The following is a 21,015-nucleotide window of genomic DNA, read 5'->3' on the forward strand; positions in this document are numbered from 1 at the left end:
CTGGTCTGATATCCCTTTGTTTTCTTTACTTATCAATAATTACACGCGAAAAACTGAACGGGAGCTTAATTACAGTTTCTTTTTACAACATTGTGGCAGACTTCAAGAACTTAGACTTAAAAATAACAAGTTAGTGGACACCATGGTGGGCTCTGAAGTGTAATGAGTGGGTTTTTCACATTACAATCACATCCTTCAGTCCTGCATTTGAAGCTGCTGCCCTGTAGGAGGCGCTGTGTGCAGCTCTCCTCACTGTCCTCAGTGTTTGCTGTCACAGGTATTAAAGCAGCTCATGTATGACAACGTGCTGCTGCACCAGTGTAATCCTCTTCTGTCAGTTAAAGCTTTCGGGTTGATGGGATGATGATGATGGTCGGAGGGGAAGATTTCAAGAGAAACTCAGGCGACCTGCAGCAGCTTCAGTGTGAAGCTAAACAACAACACCGGACCGTCTTATCTTGAACACATTATGGTTTGGAGACAATGTGGTTAAAGGACAGAGCAGTTTTTCTTTGAAATTTATTTATTTTTACCTTCATGTTCATGCCATATTGACAAAGTTTACATAATGACCAGAAAAATATACATTTTAGACTTTAACACAACCCACAACAAACATTTAAGTTGTTTTTTAAGCAGAACTGACAAACTTTATGGTTTCAGCTTCTTCACTGTGATGGTTTTCTGCTTTTATCTATTTTATGATCTTGTCAACTGAATATTTTAGTTTTTTGATTACTGATGTTGCAGAAAAAAACACATTTGAGGATGTTACCTTCAGCTAAACCCACTCAGAGTAGGGTGGATTGGATTTCTAACATTATAAGAGCATGTTATTACAGTTGATGTGGTCTGCCTTCAGTCTTCAGGATGTGATTTGAGTTGTCGTAATGCAGTGAACACGTTTAATGTGATTGGTGACTGAGGTTAACAGGATTGTTCAACATCGGCAGCAAAGGTTGGGGATTAAAGGTAACACGACAGAGTACACTGAGATGAACTCTGAGATTAGCAGCTGTTCTCACAGCTCAGTCAGTATCACAGTGATGGCATCCGATATTTAATCAACGGTGAGCACTCGTATAGTTAATTTATACCTAAGTCAGTTTGTTTCTTTGTTTTTCTTTCCACTAGTCTGAAAGACTTGTTATGGAAGCAAAACAACCCAAAATTATACACATTTTTCAGACTTTCCATTAATGTTGTTTCCTTCCTTGTGGAGTGATTTTACATTTCAGGCCTTCAGACAAAACAAGGACAGAAAACAAGATGTGGTTTGAAGTGGCAGACGTATGCACCAAGCCAGACAGGCTGAAAATCACTGCGAGAAACAGCACAGTTATTATTCCAATCCTTTTTATTGTGTGTAGCAGGTGTGATTACATCAGCGTACAAACAGCGATTCTTGAGTGTAATTGTAGTTTTTTGTCTCTGCCCGATATCATCTATGTTCTGACTCTAAACGGCTATCGATAATACACACAGACTAAAGCTAACGATGGCTTCAAACTGACCGTAATGCTAATAATGAACGAGCGTTGTTCTTGAGCACCTTGATATTAGCAATAAATACATTCACAAAATGTAACTGTGGAGGCAGGCGTGAACAAAGATGGCAGAAAAACTGAACAGGAAGTGATGTGAAAACCTTATTTTCTCTCGTGCAACACGTGTATCCTTCAAAATAAAACTCGTCGAGCGTGCTTTGCTCTGAGGCACTGGCAGTGATTGAATGTAACTAAGTACATTTACTCAAGTACTGTACCTAAGCACAATTTTGAGGTACTTGAGTTTTTCTACTTTATGGAGCCTAATACTTCCTCTCCACTACATCGCAGTGACTCACCTATATTTGTCTGGCAGCTTTAGTTACTAGTTACTTTTAAACCCAGTATGAAGTTGCACTCCAGACCTGTAAGACCTTCACAGAGCTGCACTTGTTCCTGTTCTGTTGTCGCTAACAGCTAACGCTAACACCTCAGGTAGTTCTGAACCAGCTCGCTCCAAGTACAAAACAAAAAACTGGTTATAAAAAAATAGGAAAAAATAAAAAACCTCATTTATAACTCGGAATAAAAACATTCAATAGAAGGCTGTACATTTGTCATACATAGACTGACTTTATAAAATCCTATTTTGTGATAAAAAATATAGCATTAGCTCACATTAGACTGAGAAATGAAACTTTAAAAATCACTTGAATATTCAAGTATAATAACTCAGACGTACAACACATTCACCGGAGGAAAAATACTGCTGGTTTTCTTCAATGAATAAAGGTTTGTGGGTGTTTTTACTCATTAAACCCTCACTTTGGGTCTCATATTGTTGATAAAAAATCATTGTTTATTAAGAAACTTGGTTATTCAGCTGCCCGGGGTACTTCTCAAACCTCCTCTCTGCCTCCTCGCTGAACGCATCACCTGCAGAGATGAAAAAATAATGAATAAAGCAGTTAGAAAAGTGTAAAAATTGGACAAATTTGACGTTAACATCTGGTCATTTGGGTATTTTTTGACTGCTGCTTACCGATGTGGCAGTTATGGAGCCAGATTCGATGTCCGTCATATTTGCAGTTGCATTTCATGCCGTTGTTGGTGAAGTCGCTCTCGGCGACCTCCTGATTTGGATTGATCACGATCTGAAGAGGTGAGAAACGTAAAGGGAACATTTTTGATTTTTAGGACAGAAAACAGTGTTGGAGGACGTTTCCTGATCCTGTTAGTGAAAGTACTATTTTAAGTGCTCACCTGCAGGATGTAGTTTCCAGGTTTGACGTCTGTGATGTCGATCCACTGGCAGTCGATGTCGTGACGGTACAAATCCCAGCAGCCCACAGTGATGCCCTGATCACCAAAGTTGGCACACTCGTACCGCTTAGAAACACCTGGGTGGGGAAAGATTGATTGATTTTACGATGCATTAATGAATCCATAAAAACCTCAAAGATGGCAGGAAAATTCATCCTTTATCTTTGTCATTATAATCACTTGTTTATCTTCTCTTTGTACTGTCTTGGTTCTCCTGACCAATAAAATCATACCCTGTGATTCAACTCCGATGCGTCAGACTCACCCTCCTGACAGTCTGTGTCCTCCAGACAGAAACTGGCTTTGTGTCCCTCGGCCACTTTGGTCCCGTTGGCGTTCAACAGATCATAGTGGGTGAAGATGTCCATGCTGTGGTAGTGGCTGTAGAGTACAGAGAGGATGTTGTTAACATTTCTTCATCTAAACAAATCTGTCCTCCAAAGACCACACTGATGAAGACAACATTACCCATGACAGGCGTGCCAGACCCACGAGTGCCTCCCGGCCTTTGGCTTGAAGTCGGCCCGGCCGATGTTGTGGATCTGGGAGGAGAAGCGGAGCAGGCGGCGGTGTCCGTAGGGCCAGTTGGCCTTGGCTGCAGATTTGGACAGACAGTCCTCCTCGGCAGCACAGTAGAGCATGTGCAGAGGACGATCCTCGATGTAGACCGTCTGCTGGACCAGAGGGGCGTTCAGGACGAGGTCAGAGGCCGCTGGGAACAGGAGTAGATGCAGGATTGGACTCGAGTCATGTCCCTTATATTATAACGAGTCAAGATCAGATCACTTTACTTGCAAGTAAGGGTGAGCGATTTGGTGAGGGGTAAACAAGACTTTAAAGTTTGTTTTAAACATCTGTCTCTGTCGTCGTCACTCACTGTCCGAGCAGATGACTCCAGCTGAAAACTTTGCAGCCGACTTCTGGCAGCTGACAGTTTTGTGATGCTGGCACTGACTCAGAGACATCTCGGTCCCCGTGCACTTCAAACCGCTCATCACCATCTCCGTCACATTACTGCTGTCCCAGTACCACGTTTCCTTAGATTCGGGGTTGAGAAAACAGCAAACAGACACACAAAAAGAAACACAGCGCATCGATCAGGAGGTAATCACTCCCAAAGAGAGTTCAGTGTGGTGTTGCAGAAAAACAGATGTTCATGACTCATTTCTGGCTGCTCACTGAGGACACAGTGTGACGCTGAGTTTAAGATCACTGGAGGACAATAACTTCGTGCAGACACTGAGCGATTCAGTAATTGTATTACTTGCTGGAAGGCTTCTCAACGCTACACCACTGTAAATATAATTATAGAGCAGTATTTTGTATCATGTTGCTTTGTTGCAGTTAATTCAAAAGATATCGATTGTATTTTTTTAACTTAAAATTGATGTTTGTGTCTGAAATTCTGAATCATGAGCTCCAGGTGTGATGTTGTCATGAAGAATTGCAAATTTGGAAGTTTTTCTGTGCCCACTTTCCCTCAGACCAACCTCCTTATTTACTCCTACTCAAGTCAATGATTTACTACATCTGCAAGAAGCCACAGAATAACTAAATCAGTCTTGTCCTGTAATTGTGGTATGTTTTCTTCTGTGGTGGTAGAAATTTGGTCTCTGCGCCTCTCTAGGAGGATTTCTCTCCAAAAACTAACTCCAAAACTTTACATTTATTGCTGTTACACACTCCATAATTTTGTTTAATTGCACATCAGTACATCCAAATCATCCTTCCAGTTTAGTGCTTCGAAACTCGACACAGCTCCCGGCTTTTCAAAGCTGCAGCAAAGAGCTGAGATTTAAATGCACTATTGGGTGCTACACCACATATCAGGACATCTATCTTTATATCTTTAAGGTAGCTGAAACTCAGGCTGCACAATATTGTAGATAAAACTGACATGGGATAAGCTTTTCTTCTCTGTATTCTCTGTTTCTACAGAAAAGAGTATTTTTATCTAAATATCTCTCTGATTAGAATAAATAAGCATTACAAGTTAAACCCACAACAGCAAAACTAGCCTTGAAATGAAGCGGCATCTGCTTCTAATATTTGCTCCTGTAATTAAGTTCAGCTGAGTATGTCAGTGTGGAACAAATCTCTTCATTTAAGGTCGGTCCTACTTACATTGATGGCATGCATGGAGTAGCCGAGCCCTAGCTGCCTGCAAACCACCATGGCTTCCCTTGTGGTCCAGCCTGTGCTGCACACTGTGCCCCACTTGGACCCAACCTGAACCTCCACCCGGCCCTCATAAGTGCTCCGGCCGCCCACTATCCGGATCTGTAGAAATGTCCTGCTGGGAGTCAGTGAGGGGACACACTTCCTGTCCTGTCTCTGAGCTGTCTGGGCTCAAACTAACGTTGCCCACACGCAGTCCTCCGGCGGTGGAGGATGTGTCGTTAAAGCAGCAGTTTGGTTAGACTTTTCTAGGAGTGAGAACGTCAGCGTGGTTTCCAGATGAGGTCACCACTTTGGGTTCGGTGGTGAGTTTGATTAGAAACTTTGTGTGAGTCTGTTCTGGCTTTTTCAGCCCACATAGAAAACGACCAGAACAGTATCGTTTTCTACGCAGGAGAAGAAACATCTACTGCATATGGAACTTATAATTTACTGTCAGACATTAAAGTGATAGTTCTGTTTTTTTGAAGTGGGTTTGTGTTCATGGTCAGTGTATTACATACAGTAGATGGTGGTCAGGACGCCCCCAGTTTGAAGATCCTTGCACAAAAGCAAAGTGTATTTTAGGCACCTAAAAACAGGCCTAGCTCAAACAAAAGTATAGTAGTTTAGGTGTGCGCTATATTTAGACTGTTTCCTTTGGCACATATTTCTTTCAACCATAAAAGTTTTTGGAGAAAGAGGGGAAACTTCTGCTGAACCTGCATTTCTTTACTGGTTGTTTAGAGGGTTGTGTCATTTATTTATAGGTGTTTAGTGCTAAATGACTTTAATTACTTCAGCTAGTGTCTATCTGGCTTATCTGCTGGTGCTTTTACGTAACTCTGTTCAGATGAATGATTACTGCAAATGCTGAACTGTCTGACAGCAAGAAGAAATGGAGAAAATATACTGGGTATAGATGTTGATTTTTTTGTAAGGTCATTTCTGTCTCATTTTATTGTGTTTGCTGTGCTCCTGAGCTCCTCTCCACACCTGCCCTGCATCAGCCTCGTTGGCCCTGTTTTCCCCGGCCTATCAGCTTCCTTCCTATTCTCCTGTGTCTTCACCTCATTCCCCTCACCTGCACCTGATCCCCTCGTCAGTTTAGTTTGTATTTAAGTCCAGTTGCCATGTCGGAGCCTGATTATAATCGGTTTAAAAGCCCAAACAATCCGAATCCAGAATAATCAGAATAATCAGGCCCAAATCGGTTGCAGAGCGGTAAATTAAACCTTTTCATAAACCGATTTAAATAAAAACCGTCCCATGTTAACGATATAACCTGATTATTTTCCAGCTGCGTTCTTTCTGCACACCGTCTGGACGTGAAGGCATAGTGACATACGTTTCTCCAGTTTGTATTTATTACAAATAGATAGACATCTATCTTCAGGACAGGGAGCTGATCGAACATGTGCCAAAAGAGATAAAATATCTGATGAGGAAGAGGAATGCTTTTGCACATATCACACAGCTGTTGCATGTAAACACTAGACCCTGTTAATCCCATCCCATGTAAACAGCTGACCCGAAATCTTCAATCAGAATGAGGTAATATTGTCCATGTAAACATAGCTACTGGTTCACCAGCTGCTCCTCCAAACCGAGCATGCTGACAGCCATCTACTGAAGGTAATACACCGAGTATGGATGGGTACAATCATGTCCAACCAATTGGATCACTGAGTGTTCATGACAGTATATTTAAGTTGCATATGTCAAATAAACTGAAAGGCAGCTCTGCTCTGCTGCAGACAGCGTTGTTAATATTAACCTACTTGCAGGCCCTGGTTAGCGTAGCCCAGGCCCAGCTGCCTGCAGGCCACCATGGCCTCCTTGGGGCTCCAGGTCTCTCCACAGATCAGACCCCAGCTCTGCGTCCCGTTAGAGTCTGAGCTCAGCAGCTCCACACGGCCCTCGTAACGGGTCCGTCCTCCAGTGAGCCGGATCTGTGTGGGGCCGAACGGGTTAGAGGCTACAAGGCAGAGTGTGGATGCACAAGAGACAGGCGGGATAAAAACTCTATTTTGGGTGTCAGCCACGGTCTAAAATCTTTAATGTTAACATAATAAAATGTACTTTACTGGTGGCTTATATGACTGAGAACTTGTAGAGTTTTTATCCCGCTTAGTCCGGCCTCTATGTGCATCTACAAGGAACATGGGACAGTATCATCTGGTAAAGTACAAACTGCATGACCAGATATACTCTGTGTTAAAAGGAAATCACTGTTGTCACAAAAACGTATCTCCAAAGACACATTTTTCAACAATTAATCAGGTCTTAATTCAGTAAATGTAAATATTAATCAAACACAATGACAAATGAGATTACTGTTTTTCGTGACAGCAGTGAAGAAGTGTTGATTGAGAGTGAAAATGTGAGATTTCTGTGAGTATCAGCTCCAAATCTAACATGTTAGAGCGAACTGAAAACACGTCTAAAGCAGCAGAACTAGATGAATGATTAATACAATAAATATAGTAATACAAGGCATTTTTTTCACAAACTTCACAGGTAATCTACACAATTTCCTGTCCTGACTGATGCAATAAATAGTGTAATAATAATCAAGTTAACAGCACAAACACAAAATGAAACATTTCAGCGAGGAGGTTCAGGTCTGACCGAGTTCTCGAAGCCCATGTAGGGCACGTTGCAGCGCACGGCGGCGTCCTCCATGTGCTGACAGTCCTCCGAGGTGATGTTTTTAAAGGGGCAGTTCCAGATGGACTTCTCCTGACCGACGCACTTCACCTCGTTCATGTAGATCGGACCCATTCCTGGACGAATCAGTCACATGGACAGACAGAGAGAAGCTTAAAAGACTTGTTCAGCTGCAGCATTTAATGCGCATTTTATAATATTCTTACTGTAGATCAGATTAGAACAATCTGGGTCAGTTCATGAGCTGCTTTTTGGACTCCAACAAAACTCTGGTTTCAAATTTCTAAACTAATAAAAACCCGAAACAACTGTCGAACAGTGATATCTTTTGATTTTTTGTTAGCTAAACTTAGCAACGGTAGCCGTTACTAATCAATAATGCTGTCCACCCTGCTCTCCTTAACTCCAGTCATATTAAAGGACCCCTACTGCAGAAAGTTTGATTTCCATTTATGATTTTAAAGCTGGTCTAGGCGCTTTATGAATATAGTGAAGGTATCAAAACACTCAATCTACTGAGAAACGAGAAACTGTGGCATCACAACAAGCCATCAAGACTGCTGTTACATTGTGATGTCACAACTATACAGTTCCTGCTCTCAGGAATGTCCTCAGCACGGCCAATGGTTGCATGAACACTGGTAGAGCTGAAATACAGTGGGCGGGGCCTACTCAGGCCTGTGAGAACTGACCAATCAGAGCAGACTGGGCTTTAGGGAGGAGGGGCCTTAAAGAGACAGGAGGTAAAACAGATCGTTCAGACAGAGGGCGACTACAGCTGCTGCTGCGAAAGACAGTATGAGAAAATAAGCTTTAATTTAACTGCTACCAGAACTGCACAACAAATGCATCACCTTTTCATGGAGCTGACTAATTTCCCTCTGGAAAAATTGCTGTTAATGTAAAATCTTTAATGATTTGGATGCAGGTGTCTCATTGCACCACAGAGCAAAGAGCAAAACAAACACTGAATCATATAAAATGCCACAGGTAACTAACTACCTGTAATATTTCTTCCAGCGTTCAATCGCTCTACTGTTTAATACTCCTGTACGCCTTTCAGACTAATCTGCAGCTCGCTTTTCAACCCCAGGCCTGTTTGCTGAGTGTGCATGTTCTCAGTCAGCAGCACCCGCTTTTACATCCACCCTCTAAACTCTCACTCCATCACTTCGGGGTCGCACCACCGTGAGGTGATCGAGTTATGAAATGTCTCTGAAAGGAATTCCTTCAGCGGCGCTCGTTTCCGACTTCAGTGACGTTCGGGAATGTTTCTTGGACTCATTCAGCCGGGTGGTGGTCTGACATCCACCCGAGCACAGAGCAGGTATGCTGCTGCCTCCTCCGCCGACTTCCTCTGCGGTGGAAATCATAATGTACACACACGACAGCAGCCGTCCCCACCCAGAACTGCCCCTTCAAAAGACTGCTTGTTTCTTCTTCGGTGGAGTCTCGGGGAAGTTTACCTAAAAGCTACACACACCTCCACGTTCTGGAGAATCACCAACGAGGAACACACACACTGAGATAAATATTTTAATATTTAGCTGGCACTTTTGTTCTGAGTGACGTGGCAGCACAGGAACACTTTCAGATAGTATAATTTTTCATAGCAACGTTACTACCAGCTACTGCAGGTAATGCACTGACTAGGGTAAGTACCTCATATATCCACACATCAGAAGACCCCAGCTATTAACTAACTAAGGAATGTAGCACCTTAAACCTGCCTAAACTTTTGTAAACCCCTCTGGCAGTGAGAGTAATTACACAAATACTGTCAACGTTGCTCCTATTTGCTGTATCCTACTCTGCCGCTACTCTTGCTTCCCACTTGAGCTCTGGCAGACCAGTCTTTAAGATGAGCCTTTACAAACAGCTGTTTGAAATGTAAAAACCAGCATAATACAGAAGTAATTTCCTTCCCAAGGAGATACACTCACTTTCTCACAGACACACACACTGCATCATTCAGCTGCTCTGAGCCATCAGTGAGGAATTTTGAGTCAGATTTTGCTTTGGAGCCAAATTTTCGAAGCAGTTTCCAGCCAGCCGACCGAATGAGTCCAGTAAATGTGTGTTTGTGTGTGTCCAGAAGGGAGAAGCCGGGACAATGATTTCAATAGAATGATAACTAAGTATTTCACTCCCACTCATCTCGTATAAAATGACCAGAAAAAAGTAATTTTATCTTAAGACTGTTTTTACGCTCATGTGGAGGCCAGACGGCTCAGACACAAGCTGCACTTGTAAAATCAAGCGCCTCATTTTCACATGAAATGGTCCGTCGCCTTTTTGGAGTAACAGATGGTTTTCTCTTCAGACACTCAGAATAGCTGTTTAATGAATAAGGAGCTGGGAGAATTAATGTCAGGAATGTAGCGGGAGATGGAAATGATACGGTAAGATTCGTCTATTATTGTAGCAAATCTGGTGAGAAAATGTTTACTGTGATGAAGTCCTTCTATCATGTCTTTGTTTCTTTTCCTTCTCCATGCGTAACATTCCTTTACTTATTAAAATAAGCTCCAAATGAAGGAATCCGTAGAGGAATGTGGACTTAAAGGACAGATTATCAGTGCTCGGGGGTTAAGGGATGACCTGAGAGATAAGACAGGTGGCTGCAGATTGACAGCTGATGACTGAAGTCCAGTCTGGAGACACCTTCTGCCTCAGGTGACGGGTTTAGAGGGATTTAATGTGATGCAAATGATCAACTAAAGAGCCAGCACATTCTCGTACGATGCTTTTTTCCTGACCTTGTCCCATGCGAGCCCCGGTGAGAGCCTCCTTGGCGCTGCCGAAGCCGAGCTCCCTGCAGACGACGCTGGCCGACTGCAGGTTCCAGCGATCGTCGCACACCGTCCCCCACTCGTTGTCTTTCAGCACCTCCACCCGGCCCTCGCCCAGCTTGGCACCTCCCTTCAGCCTCACGTTTCTCTAGACAACAAGCAGACACATAAAAAGATATTTTAAACTGCAGTACAAAGCCCAGATCTGAGAGCTAATATTTCTAAGATTAAGAAGAAGAAGAAGAATAACCTAATCCAGCTCTTTAAGGATCCTATTCCATATCAGCGACAGGTAAACAAACGATTAATAAACTATATTTCTGAGAAAAATATCCAGACTGTTTGTGCTCAGTAGCTGTGGTCAGTGTGGACTGTTGAGCTGCCCTTAACTTAAATACCACTTTACCGAAGTTTTAAGTTTCTTCTTCAGGCCACTGTTCTGCATGAAGAGCGGCCCCGGCATGCAGCTGACCACAGCCGCCATGCCGCCCTCGCAGGTCGATGTGGCGTTTGGCTTGCTGAACTCCAGCGGGCAGGCTGCCAGGTGGACCTCTGTGCCCGTACACGCCACAGAGTGAAGGTGGTAGTGGTTCTTCTGTCGCTCCAAATATAATCTGGAGGGAGCAGAGACACACGCAAGGATTGACAATGGATTAAATGACTGAACTGATGCATTAGTTGTATTCACAGTAGGCAATTAAAAATGTAAAAATATGCTGAAAATAAAAATAAAAAAAGACAGCAAAAAATGACTGAAAATTATGCTACATAATAACCTTGTTTCACAAAGAAAAACTGAACATACTTCTTTATAAAAAAGCTGTGGGTCTGTCATTACAGTCGTTACAACATTCACACCCATTAACTCACATTATAGTAAGAATTAAATATATTAGGCTCACACAAGCAAGCACAGATACTGTCTTAAATTATTTAAAAACTGTTGAACAAGAGGAAAAACTGCAGTTGTCGGGGGCCAGTAATCTGTGTCCAGTTAGGCAGAATACTCCATTAAATTGAATGCATACATTTAACTTGCAAAAACATTAGTTAGAGCCATTGTTTGATATATTAATAAAAAATGCAAAATTACTTTTTTGCCAAGAGTTAGAGGAGAAGACTGACACCACTCTCCTGCCTGTATGGTAAATATGTCGACAGCTAACCATAGCTGTGAAACAGCACCGCAGATTCGTACTTATTAACAGTAACACACAGATCTTTGTTTAATCTGAAGAGAAACAATGCTTAAATAACTTGTTTTTGTCCTGAAAGTCATGCACGTTCTTCCTATTCGCATGTGGACAGCAGGCGGTAACACTGCAGGGGAAGGATGGGGCTAATTATTAGCTTTCTCTGTTCTTGGGAACATCCAACATTTTTGGGCAAATCCCCCTAAAACTTCTCATCAGTTTATTCTGTTTGTGAGGGAAGCAGCGTGTGTTTGGGTCTTTTACAGACAGCTTGAATTTTTTACCCACTGACTTGTTTAATCTTCAGTTTACCTTTTGCCAGGGCTGCTCTGTTTAGACTTAGAGTTAGCTTTAGCTTTGGAAGTCGGCCTGCAAGGTAAACACGGGTTAGACTGCAGCACAGTGAGAACGAAGTGACAAAAGGTTACACGATGCACAATTAGGTTCAAAACACCGGCCGTTACACCGTTCAAAAGGATGTGTCTCCTTCAACACACCGACGAGACGCGCAGATTTGTTGAATGCGACACATGCTTTTAAAATGACAACAAACACAAATGTGACAAAGGATCAAAACACATGAAACTTGGACATTCTTGGGTTATTTTCACATACACATTGCATGGCCAAAAGTATGTGGACACACACTTTTCCGTAGAAACTGTGCAGTTTTAGTGAGGAAATCCAAATGTTTCTTTTCCATGACTGAATAAACAAGCTGTTCAGGGAGGAGAATAAGGTCCCCAGAACACTGTTTGAAGCTAAAAAGGTGGCAGGGTCCGCCACATAAAAACAAATTAAAACAGTAGTTGTTGTCCTTTAAGGTCAGTTTGTTTATTCAGTTTATTCAGTCATGAAAATGAAGAGGGTTAGGGTTTGTGTCAGGTTAGGTTAGGGTTCAACCTAACCCTAACCTGACCCTCCTCCAAAAAGCATGCCAGAGTAAGGAATGGGATTTCCAGATGTTGCATCACATTAAAAATCCGTGAAATAAATAAGCCCCATGTTACTGACACAGCACAGATTGACAACATCTGTCCTATCAAAAAGGTTTAAACTTTCTAATCTGTGCACTAGATGTTGAAGTTCCCTTGATGAGGTCAGTTTTTTTTACAATCTGTGCCACGTCAGTAGAAATGTGAAGAAAAAGACAAAAAAACTGAAATGAGGAGAGAACCCAACCTCCACACAAGGCAACCATCTACAACCCATTCACATGCTGCACATCATCATAATGTGATATTAGAGAGAGGGGAGCTGAATGGTTATCATCTACTCCAACAGGGAAACCCACTGTCATAACTACAGTAAACAGAGTGCAGACCGAGCCGGACGGTGGGTTTTCCCCGGGGTTGACTGTGTACCTTCCACCGGCTGAGACATTAACCTTTGGCCTGGACACCTTCTCAGCCGCTCGCTTTTTCAGACGTCTGCAACAGTGAGACAGCCAGAATCCATCACACACAGGAGAGAGACTACATGCAAACACACACTGTCTCCGGGCTGCACGCATACATGTCTTTCAATACAGGAGGGTCAGTGGTGAATAACATGTTTGACATTCCACAGGACTCCAGTATATCATGTTACAGACTTCAGGTCACCAGTGTAAATGATCACAATTACACAACTATTCCAACTATGCAGATTTCAGCACTATCGTGGCCATTTGAGCCTCATTCAGCAGCTGCGACAGCTCAGTACCTACCTGTTATTGGCTGGTGATACAGTAGAAGTCCAGTCATCGACTGTGCTGTGATTTTATGGAGATTGTGACAAAACTAGCCAATTAAAATCCAGTAGATTTCTCTTTAAATGCACACATATATGTAATTTCTGCTGTTAGGGGTCAAACAGTAAACACAGAAGATGTAGCATGGGAAATATTGCCTTCACGTGTCGTGAGAAATGCTTCGGCAGCAAAACCGTTGTTTTCCTCTGGTTTGACTGTACGCAGGCTTTTCTTCACTGCAGTCATTGTTGTCTGTGCATTATGAGACCGACCAACCGTCCTCCCCTCCCTTGAACCCCCCACACACCATTCCCCCCCAAGCCGCAACCTTCACACACGCTTGAGAGAAAACACAAACTTCCCCTCGTACTACTGTGAACCATCTGCAGGGGATGAATAAAACGACTTCCACTGGAGCGCAGCCAGGAATGTGTGCAGTCATACTGGAAGAACAGACTAGGAAGAGACAGCGGAGGTCGGAGAGTCCACTGAAGTAATCACTGTCCTCTCACCCCACAGCAGGAGTACAGAGGGTTTTAATTTGTGGAGAGAACAGTGTGAAGAGGTCTTAAGTGTTTTAATTGGACCATTAATCTTTTTACTCTGTCCGACTGTCCCATATGATTCATTATTTCTAATATTTGTGAACACAATGAATGAACCCAATAGATTGTGAGAGGAAACATTTCTTCTGGTTTGCATCTGCATCATAAAAAACCTCCAGGGATTCATAATTTGTTATGTGTTATCTCAGTTTTCTTTTCTGAACTACCACATTGTGCCAAACGGAGCCCCGCAGATGTGAAACCACATGGGACAAACACACACTGCTTCAAACTTTTTCATCTCTGCAGGCAGTTATAATAATCGCTCTTCAACTTCCTCTGCAAAGTAATGAACAGAGGCAGAGAACATGAGATATGTGACCCGACCAGGACAGCGTCTTTTTCCAAAAATGAAAAACAAAAACATCCTCTTAAGGAAGAAAACAGAGCAGAGACAATCAGAGGCACATGTGCTTTGTTGTCGGGCTGCAAGTTATGGCAGATGGAAGATAAAGTTTACACGCAGCTCCTCTCGTATCCACACAGTAAACAGCAGGTCCTATAATGTCCACTCTTTACTGAACAAAGGCGAAGATCATGCTTGTGGTTTGGTCAACGTGTTGCCACTTTGCTTTACGGACTAAAGCCACAGGAATGTCAGACAGGGCTGCAGCAAACATCCCATCCTGAGCGAATGAGAGAGTCGCTAAGTGGTCTCATTCTCACTGTTGGTGCAGGGAAACATCCTGCAGTTGCAGCTTCAACCTCGTGATGAACACCAGATTTAGGTTATTAATAGCTGGAGTCGAGCGATGTACTTACTTGTAGAAGTTCTTGTTGACTTTCTTCTCATGGGGGAATCCCAGCATGCCGCAGACCACGCGCGTGTTTTTGATGGTCCATCCCAGGTCGCAGATCTGCGCCCAGCCGTCCTTGTATTTCACCTCCACGACACCCTCCGAGATGGGCAGCCTCTTCTTGGCCATGGCGACCACGGGCCGGAGACGCACCTCCTCTACCTTGTTTTCATCGACGTGGGCCTGTTTGGAAAAAAATCAAGGCTGACTCTCAGTTTGTTTTTAATCAATATAACCCATTTCAAAATGGACCACTAGGATCTTTTTTTTCTTCATGCTTCTGTACTTTCGTACTTAAACCACTCAGAAATTGTAGTACCTCATACAGTAAATCTAACTATCATTATTATCACACACCGTGATTTGACATTTAACAGGGCTTGAGTTTGCAGAGAGGAGCAGACTAAACACTGAGTCACAGCTATGACGGAGAGTAATTTAGGTTAAATCTTCTCACTCACAGCTCATAAGTGGTAAAATGTGACTATCTCTGATTACCAGCTTCAGACTGAGTCACTTCCACCGTGGTTTATTTGGGGGAAAAAAAACTGGCTGTGGTCGCAGATTGAAGTCTGGACGCCACATCTGACTGAGCAGAAACAGGCAGGCAGAGGGAGAAGTCGTAGAGAGTCCGCCCACTGCAGATCTTTCTATGTACAGTTACACCTCATCCAGTAATCCAGGCTGTTCCCAGTGGTCTGTGGAGACGATTCCCCCGGTCTAACCTTGTTCACCTCGGACCAGTCACAGTCACACAGACGGGACATCAAAGAGGACAAATGGAAAAATGATGACCAGCTGGAAAACAGCTTCAATCTTTACTTATCCAGGGAAGGTTTAGTGAGCACACTGGAGTCTTATTTAGAAACACTCTGCTTCACATTCATTCATTCATCGTTCCCACCTGAGAGTCCGTGAATGCAAACTCTCTCTGAATGACTCCGCTGGAGGAGGTGGGAGTGAAGGGAGCACAGAGAGGAGATCTTTCTGTATAATAATAGGATTAAAGACGATTATATTACTCATGCAAAGCAATGTACTGGTCGGTATTCATTAGTGAGGTATTTCCACGCTCTTACTCCCTACAGCTGTCTGTCTCAGGGTTATTCTCAGGTTTGTTTTTGTTCCCAGAGAGTTTTCTGTGTCGTCCCGCCCTACTGTGCTGTGATTATCTAGTTTACTGTGCTGCCAGAGAGCTTCTCATCTCAGAGACGAGGATTTGAGGGCGTATCATTTTTAGACCCTACTCGCACGGGGACTAGTATCACCTGTCGACCTCGAGTCATTTGCAATAATTGCGGAGGAAATCTGTGATCTTAATCTCATGTGAATCGCATATTAGCATATTTTGAGGTCATGTGATGAGACCGGTCCAGAGCGGATCGGCATGTCCGTTTGATTTGGGGTTGTGTTTCGTTTTGAACCGAAATACAGAGCCTTGGCTGCATATCCAGGAGAGAAATTCAAGAAAAATACAAACTTATCCTGAGCAAATGTGCCACACAAAACACAAATATAAGGTTGTAATTTGTTGTAATGTCCCCTGGTTCAAATTTAGGCACCAGAACTACACATAGTAGGGGCGACGAGAAGGTGCATTCAGATTGTTTTTGTGGGATCTGCTGAGGTTTGGACCTTCACAGACATGAGTTCAGTTGCTTCTAGTTTGCAAACACTGGCAAAAAAACATTTAAAAAACCACAAACCACAAATTAATCAGACACAGACCTTTTTGAAGAGCGAACTGAATACTGTACTTTCTAGTCCACCGAGGCCTGTCAGATATCTGTTTATCTGCATACAAGTTTGTTTGTTGTCTTTGGATGAGAGCTGCAACTGAGACAACATCAGCTGGATTTCACATCTGCTCCTCAGCCTCCCAGAGGTCACGACCCTGCTCCTCTCCACAACCCCACAAACAATCAGACAAAGGAACCGATGCCGCACTCTGTTATGTGAGGTATGTCAGGTTTACTGAGGGAGCTCTGCACACACTTCATCACCTCAGGACAGTTTTTCTTGGAGAGGCTGCTTCTTTCGGCAGATTCAGACACACAGTATGGAGCAGAGCTAACCAGCACCATGTGTGCTGCGGCTACAGGTGGCGTGGCACTGAGGCGTTCAATGTTTACCATGTGGGTTAAATCTCACAGTCTATAGGCTGTAAACACAACTGTTTATGGTCGTATAAAAGCTTCTAATGAACTCTGAACCTAATTTTTACTGCAACAAAATTACAAAATCTCTTACAACGTTACTCACGTCGATAACATTTGAGTCCACGAAGCCAGGGATCCTCTCGTCTTTGCACACGACGCCGGCGTCCTCGTCGTGAGTGCAGTCGCTGTTGCCCCAGCCGCGAGACCTGCAGTTTTCAATGCTCTTCTCGCCTCCGCCACACAGCACGTTGTCCAGCCAGATTTTCCCTGGACAGGCAGCAGACTGTCAGTGTGGCTCCAGCACACTCCCAGGCCTGCGGGGGAGTAATCAGTCCAGGCCTGGAAGTGACACACTGGTGCTCTGGGAGCTTACAGCAGCGAGCTCTCCACAGTTTGCACTTATTTTAGAGGTTTTGAACGCTATGAATACAGCACACAGTATATCTGACCAGAAACTGGATCTTACCTTGGCCCTTGCCATATTTGGCACTGTGTGTCCATCCCGTGGCTGAGACGAAGCCCAGTTGGCGACAGAGCACGTTGGCGTTGAATATCGAGAAGTCGTCGTCACAGATGGTTCCCCACTCTCCCTTGTAGAAAAGTTCCACCCGACCCTCGTTGTGTTTTCGCGGGTACCCAGCCAGTCGGACCTTTAGCCGTTCGGTCAGTGGCTTGGGGGACGGGGACGGGGACGGGGATGGGGACGGGGATGGTGTGGGTGCCGTCTTGGGTGTCGGCCTGGATGTGCTTGACGGTGTCGTCTGGGCAGAACAGCAAGTAATCCAGAACCCGAACAGAAGGCTGAATGCTAACCGTGGCCTGATTCTTGACTTCTCCATAATGTCAGCTGCACGTGAAGAAAAAGAAAAGACACATCTGAGATCACAAAGGGAGATGATTTCATCTTCACATCAATAATATCTCATGGGCATTGGAGACTGTCTCCAAGCTTCTCTGATTGTTGAGTGTAGAGTTGCTCCAGCAGTTTGATTCAAACCATCTGCTCACTGTTGACTTGACTATGAAGTGAAGAAGAATAACAGACATTTTAAATATGTCCAATGAAATGAAAGTTTATGAAATTAACAGCTGCTCGTTCACACTTCTCTTTTTATGGCTTTTTTGTCCAGTTTCTTTCAATGAAGATGTTGTGCTAAAGTTCAGTTTTCCACTTTCACTCAGGACGTTTTAATCGTCGTAATATTCATTCATATTTCTCGACACAACAGGCCACCTTTTCCCCACAATATGTCCACTCTGCTCTCTTAAACCTTCCTGTAGGCGCTGAATGCTAACATAGTACCCGCTATTGATAACCTGGCAGCTACGCTCCCTCTTAGCTTTTAGCGAGTGGGGGTTGTTCCCCTCCGGAGACACAAATACAGTAGTGTGATGTGTTTGTACAGAAACCACAACCTTTAGGTGCCCTTTTCCAACACATGTCTGACTGACTGCATCGCCTGAGTCCAGTTTCACGGTTGTGTGGACGGACACACACACACACACACACTCAAACTCACACTCACACTGAGCTTGTCATGTGGGGCAACGTTTTTGTGCAGATATTCTGAATCTTAAAGCTTTTTAAATCATATTTTGTCTGTCTTCATCTTATTGTTGATAGTCAGGAACAAACACAATTGTTTTATCAGTCTTTCCACATTGCAACTGTAAGCAACAAGTGCACATTGCCTCTCTATGGATGAATAAAGGGAAATTCTGAGAAATGTAGGAAATCACCAAGTAACGGTTTTAACAATTTAGCCGAACTCTCAAACAACACAGTTAACTCAGCATATCGTCCACATACACACAGTTTTCCTGTTTAATGAGGGAACTAAACAGTTCACAACCTGCTTGATCATCTCACCTCCCGTGTGGCTTCATTGCAGTAAAGTCTCCAAGTTTCCAGATCTTAGAAATTACTTAAGTACAGTGTTGTCATCACTGATAGAAACAATTGCTAAGAAAACAAGACAAAATGGAATTAATTGTAATTGTCCTGAAAGGGGGACGGACCCGCTGCTATAACAAATAACTTCCGCCCCCTACAGCGTTGCCAAGTGGTATTATTGTTGGCACCGCTGATGGAAAGACAGCTTTTATCCTCAGAGCAGACCACCAACACAGGACAAAACCTGAGTTTATCCATTCATTTGTAATAAAATGGAGACGAGCCTGACAAGATCACCAGCAAACTTTAACTGCTCAAAACAGCCAGGTGAAAGTGAGGTTTAAAGGTGCAGATGGTGTCATTATTCTATAACCATCACATTGTGCAAGTAACATTTACTTTAAAATGACAAATCAAAGCAAAAAACGTGTCTTTTGCCAGTTTTAAACAAACATTCTGCACAGAATATGCACCATAATCTAACTATTTACAAATCCTGTAGCTTTTGTTCCATCACACACTCCAAAGTATCTGACTTTAATAAAAAAAAGGCCAACAGTTTTATATCAGGCCAACACTAATTCAAACCAACCCTCTCTCTCTCTCTCTCTCTCACACACACACATTGAACTGTTTCTCTTCCTCTCTCGCCCCTCGCTGAAGCAGCTCCATACCAATGTGCTCATGGATCAGGTCTTATGAAAGGCTCAAATCAACCAGGCGGCAGTTCTCCACATCAGCACGACCGCGTTGCATCAACACACATTGAAACACAAAAACACACATGCAACTCTGTTTGTGTGTTTGCTAATCACACCCAGAGGTCTGCACCTTGTTGGCCCTCAGTAGAAACAGCTCCCTGGGCAACAGATAAGATTTTCCTGCCGTGCTGCGGTGTGTTGCTGTTGACTTCGGAGGAACTTTGGGAAACTTTAAAAGCAACGTGAGCTTGAGACACATCACAAAGGACAGGATGAGTGATGGAGTAAGCAGCTTTATAGATGATATGTGGAAGGAAAAAAAAGAAAACTGCAGTGGCTCAGAATAGAAACAGACGGTGGTCAAACGTTTTCGTAGAAATCCTGAGAAAGTGCAATTAAGGGTTTGTTGGATTTCTCCGCCTAAAGAGAGAAACCAAACTACAAACTCAAAGAGAAAAACCCTTAAGCCATTAATAAAAACAACTTTCTAGCTGTTTATTCTCCTCCAGCGTGACACTCGATCTGTCTTATCAGCTACTTTAAGAAATCAGAAAACTCCCACTGATGGAAAGTTTCAGCACTCATCTTCTGGAGAACAGCTGCAGAACATCTGGACCGTGAAACAATTAATAAACATTTACATTACAACTGCAGGCTTGCTGGCTTCCAAGAAAGTCGGAATGAGGATTTTGCAACCGAAAATGTTATATAAATATATGTTATATATATATATAAATGTTATATAAAGCGTTAATAAATAAATCCACAACTTATTCAGCCTTAATAAGTGTATCTTAGCACATTTACAGTATATTTCAGGACACCACACAAGCAGAAACTCCTTTGAATACACCTCAGACCTACTTTTCCAAGTCTATATTTGGCTTTGGGAACAAATTTGCTCCCTGTTGCAGCATTCCTCACATTTTTTCCCTTCTAATGTTGAGCATCCTGATAGTAAAGGAGGTAGTTTTACTTGTATATATAAATATATAATGAAAAAATACACTTCTGTAGATGGAGCTTGAGTTAGTATGAGGTGGACAGTTATTAAAGCAGTATTAGCCTGAATGTAACTCATAAGGCTACTTTCAGAGAGTCTTTGCTGCAAATTTGCACATGAAAATGTAAGTTTTGCAGCTAAAACACGATTCTAACCTGTGTTTCTCTTCATCTCAACACAGACCGGGAGTGTTATGAAACGTGCCTTACCTTATGTTTGCAGTATGAGGAGGTTATAACGGTTCCAGTGGAGAGTGGGGAGCTGATCCAGAGCTTCCCAAACTGAATCCCCCACAGACAAAAAGATCAATTAATATCCCAGCACTTGTGTTAATTCATGTCCTCCGTCAAACACAGGTCTCATCTGCGGGACAGTGGTCCACCTAGCAGCCAATTTACTCCTGACGGCGTTATTGTCTGCAAATTGCCAGCTGTGCAGCCCTCACTGAGGAGGAGGAGGAGGAGGAGGAGGAGGAGGCTGAAGTGGGCTGGATCTCTTCCCT

The 21,015-nt window shown here is 43.2% G+C and overlaps 1 protein-coding gene across 2 annotated transcripts; it reads right to left on the reverse strand.

Annotated features, from left to right (window-relative positions):
* Positions 1–92: 92 nt before the first annotated feature.
* Positions 93–20,933, reverse strand: loxl3b (lysyl oxidase-like 3b). Of its 2 annotated transcripts, XM_084381270.1 has the most exons (16): positions 20,723–20,933; positions 17,382–17,762; positions 17,019–17,182; positions 14,722–14,939; positions 12,987–13,052; positions 11,935–11,991; positions 10,836–11,043; positions 10,397–10,577; positions 7,599–7,753; positions 6,749–6,919; positions 3,688–3,847; positions 3,279–3,522; positions 3,076–3,191; positions 2,751–2,887; positions 2,530–2,641; positions 93–2,423 (listed from the first exon to the last, which is right to left on the reverse strand). In XM_084381270.1, the coding sequence occupies exons 2-16, from the start codon at positions 17,752–17,754 to the stop codon at positions 2,350–2,352; spliced, it is 2,436 nt and encodes an 811-aa protein (XP_084237396.1). In that variant the 5' UTR covers positions 17,755–17,762; positions 20,723–20,933; the 3' UTR covers positions 93–2,349. The 2 variants fall into 2 exon arrangements, with proteins under 2 accessions (XP_084237396.1, XP_084237395.1); XM_084381269.1 differs by lacking the exons at positions 11,935–11,991; positions 12,987–13,052.
* Positions 20,934–21,015: the final 82 nt, after the last annotated feature.

Source organism: Pagrus pagrus (genome assembly GCF_965226575.1).
Source record: "Pagrus pagrus genome assembly, chromosome: 18".
Taxonomy (NCBI): domain Eukaryota; kingdom Metazoa; phylum Chordata; class Actinopteri; order Spariformes; family Sparidae; genus Pagrus; species Pagrus pagrus.

Bases quoted from the DNA above. Each gene is read 5' to 3' on its own strand.
- loxl3b (XM_084381270.1), bottom strand. From the start codon at position 17,754: ATGGAGAAGTCAAGAATCAGGCCACGGTTAGCATTCAGCCTTCTGTTC. The intron at 10,578-10,835 runs GTAAAGTGGTAT...CTTGTTGTCTAG, and splicing joins AGAAGAAACTTAAAACTTCG to AGAAACGTGAGGCTGAAGGG. The intron at 7,754-10,396 runs GTCAGGAAAAAA...TGATTCGTCCAG, and splicing joins CGGGGCTCGCATGGGACAAG to GAATGGGTCCGATCTACATG.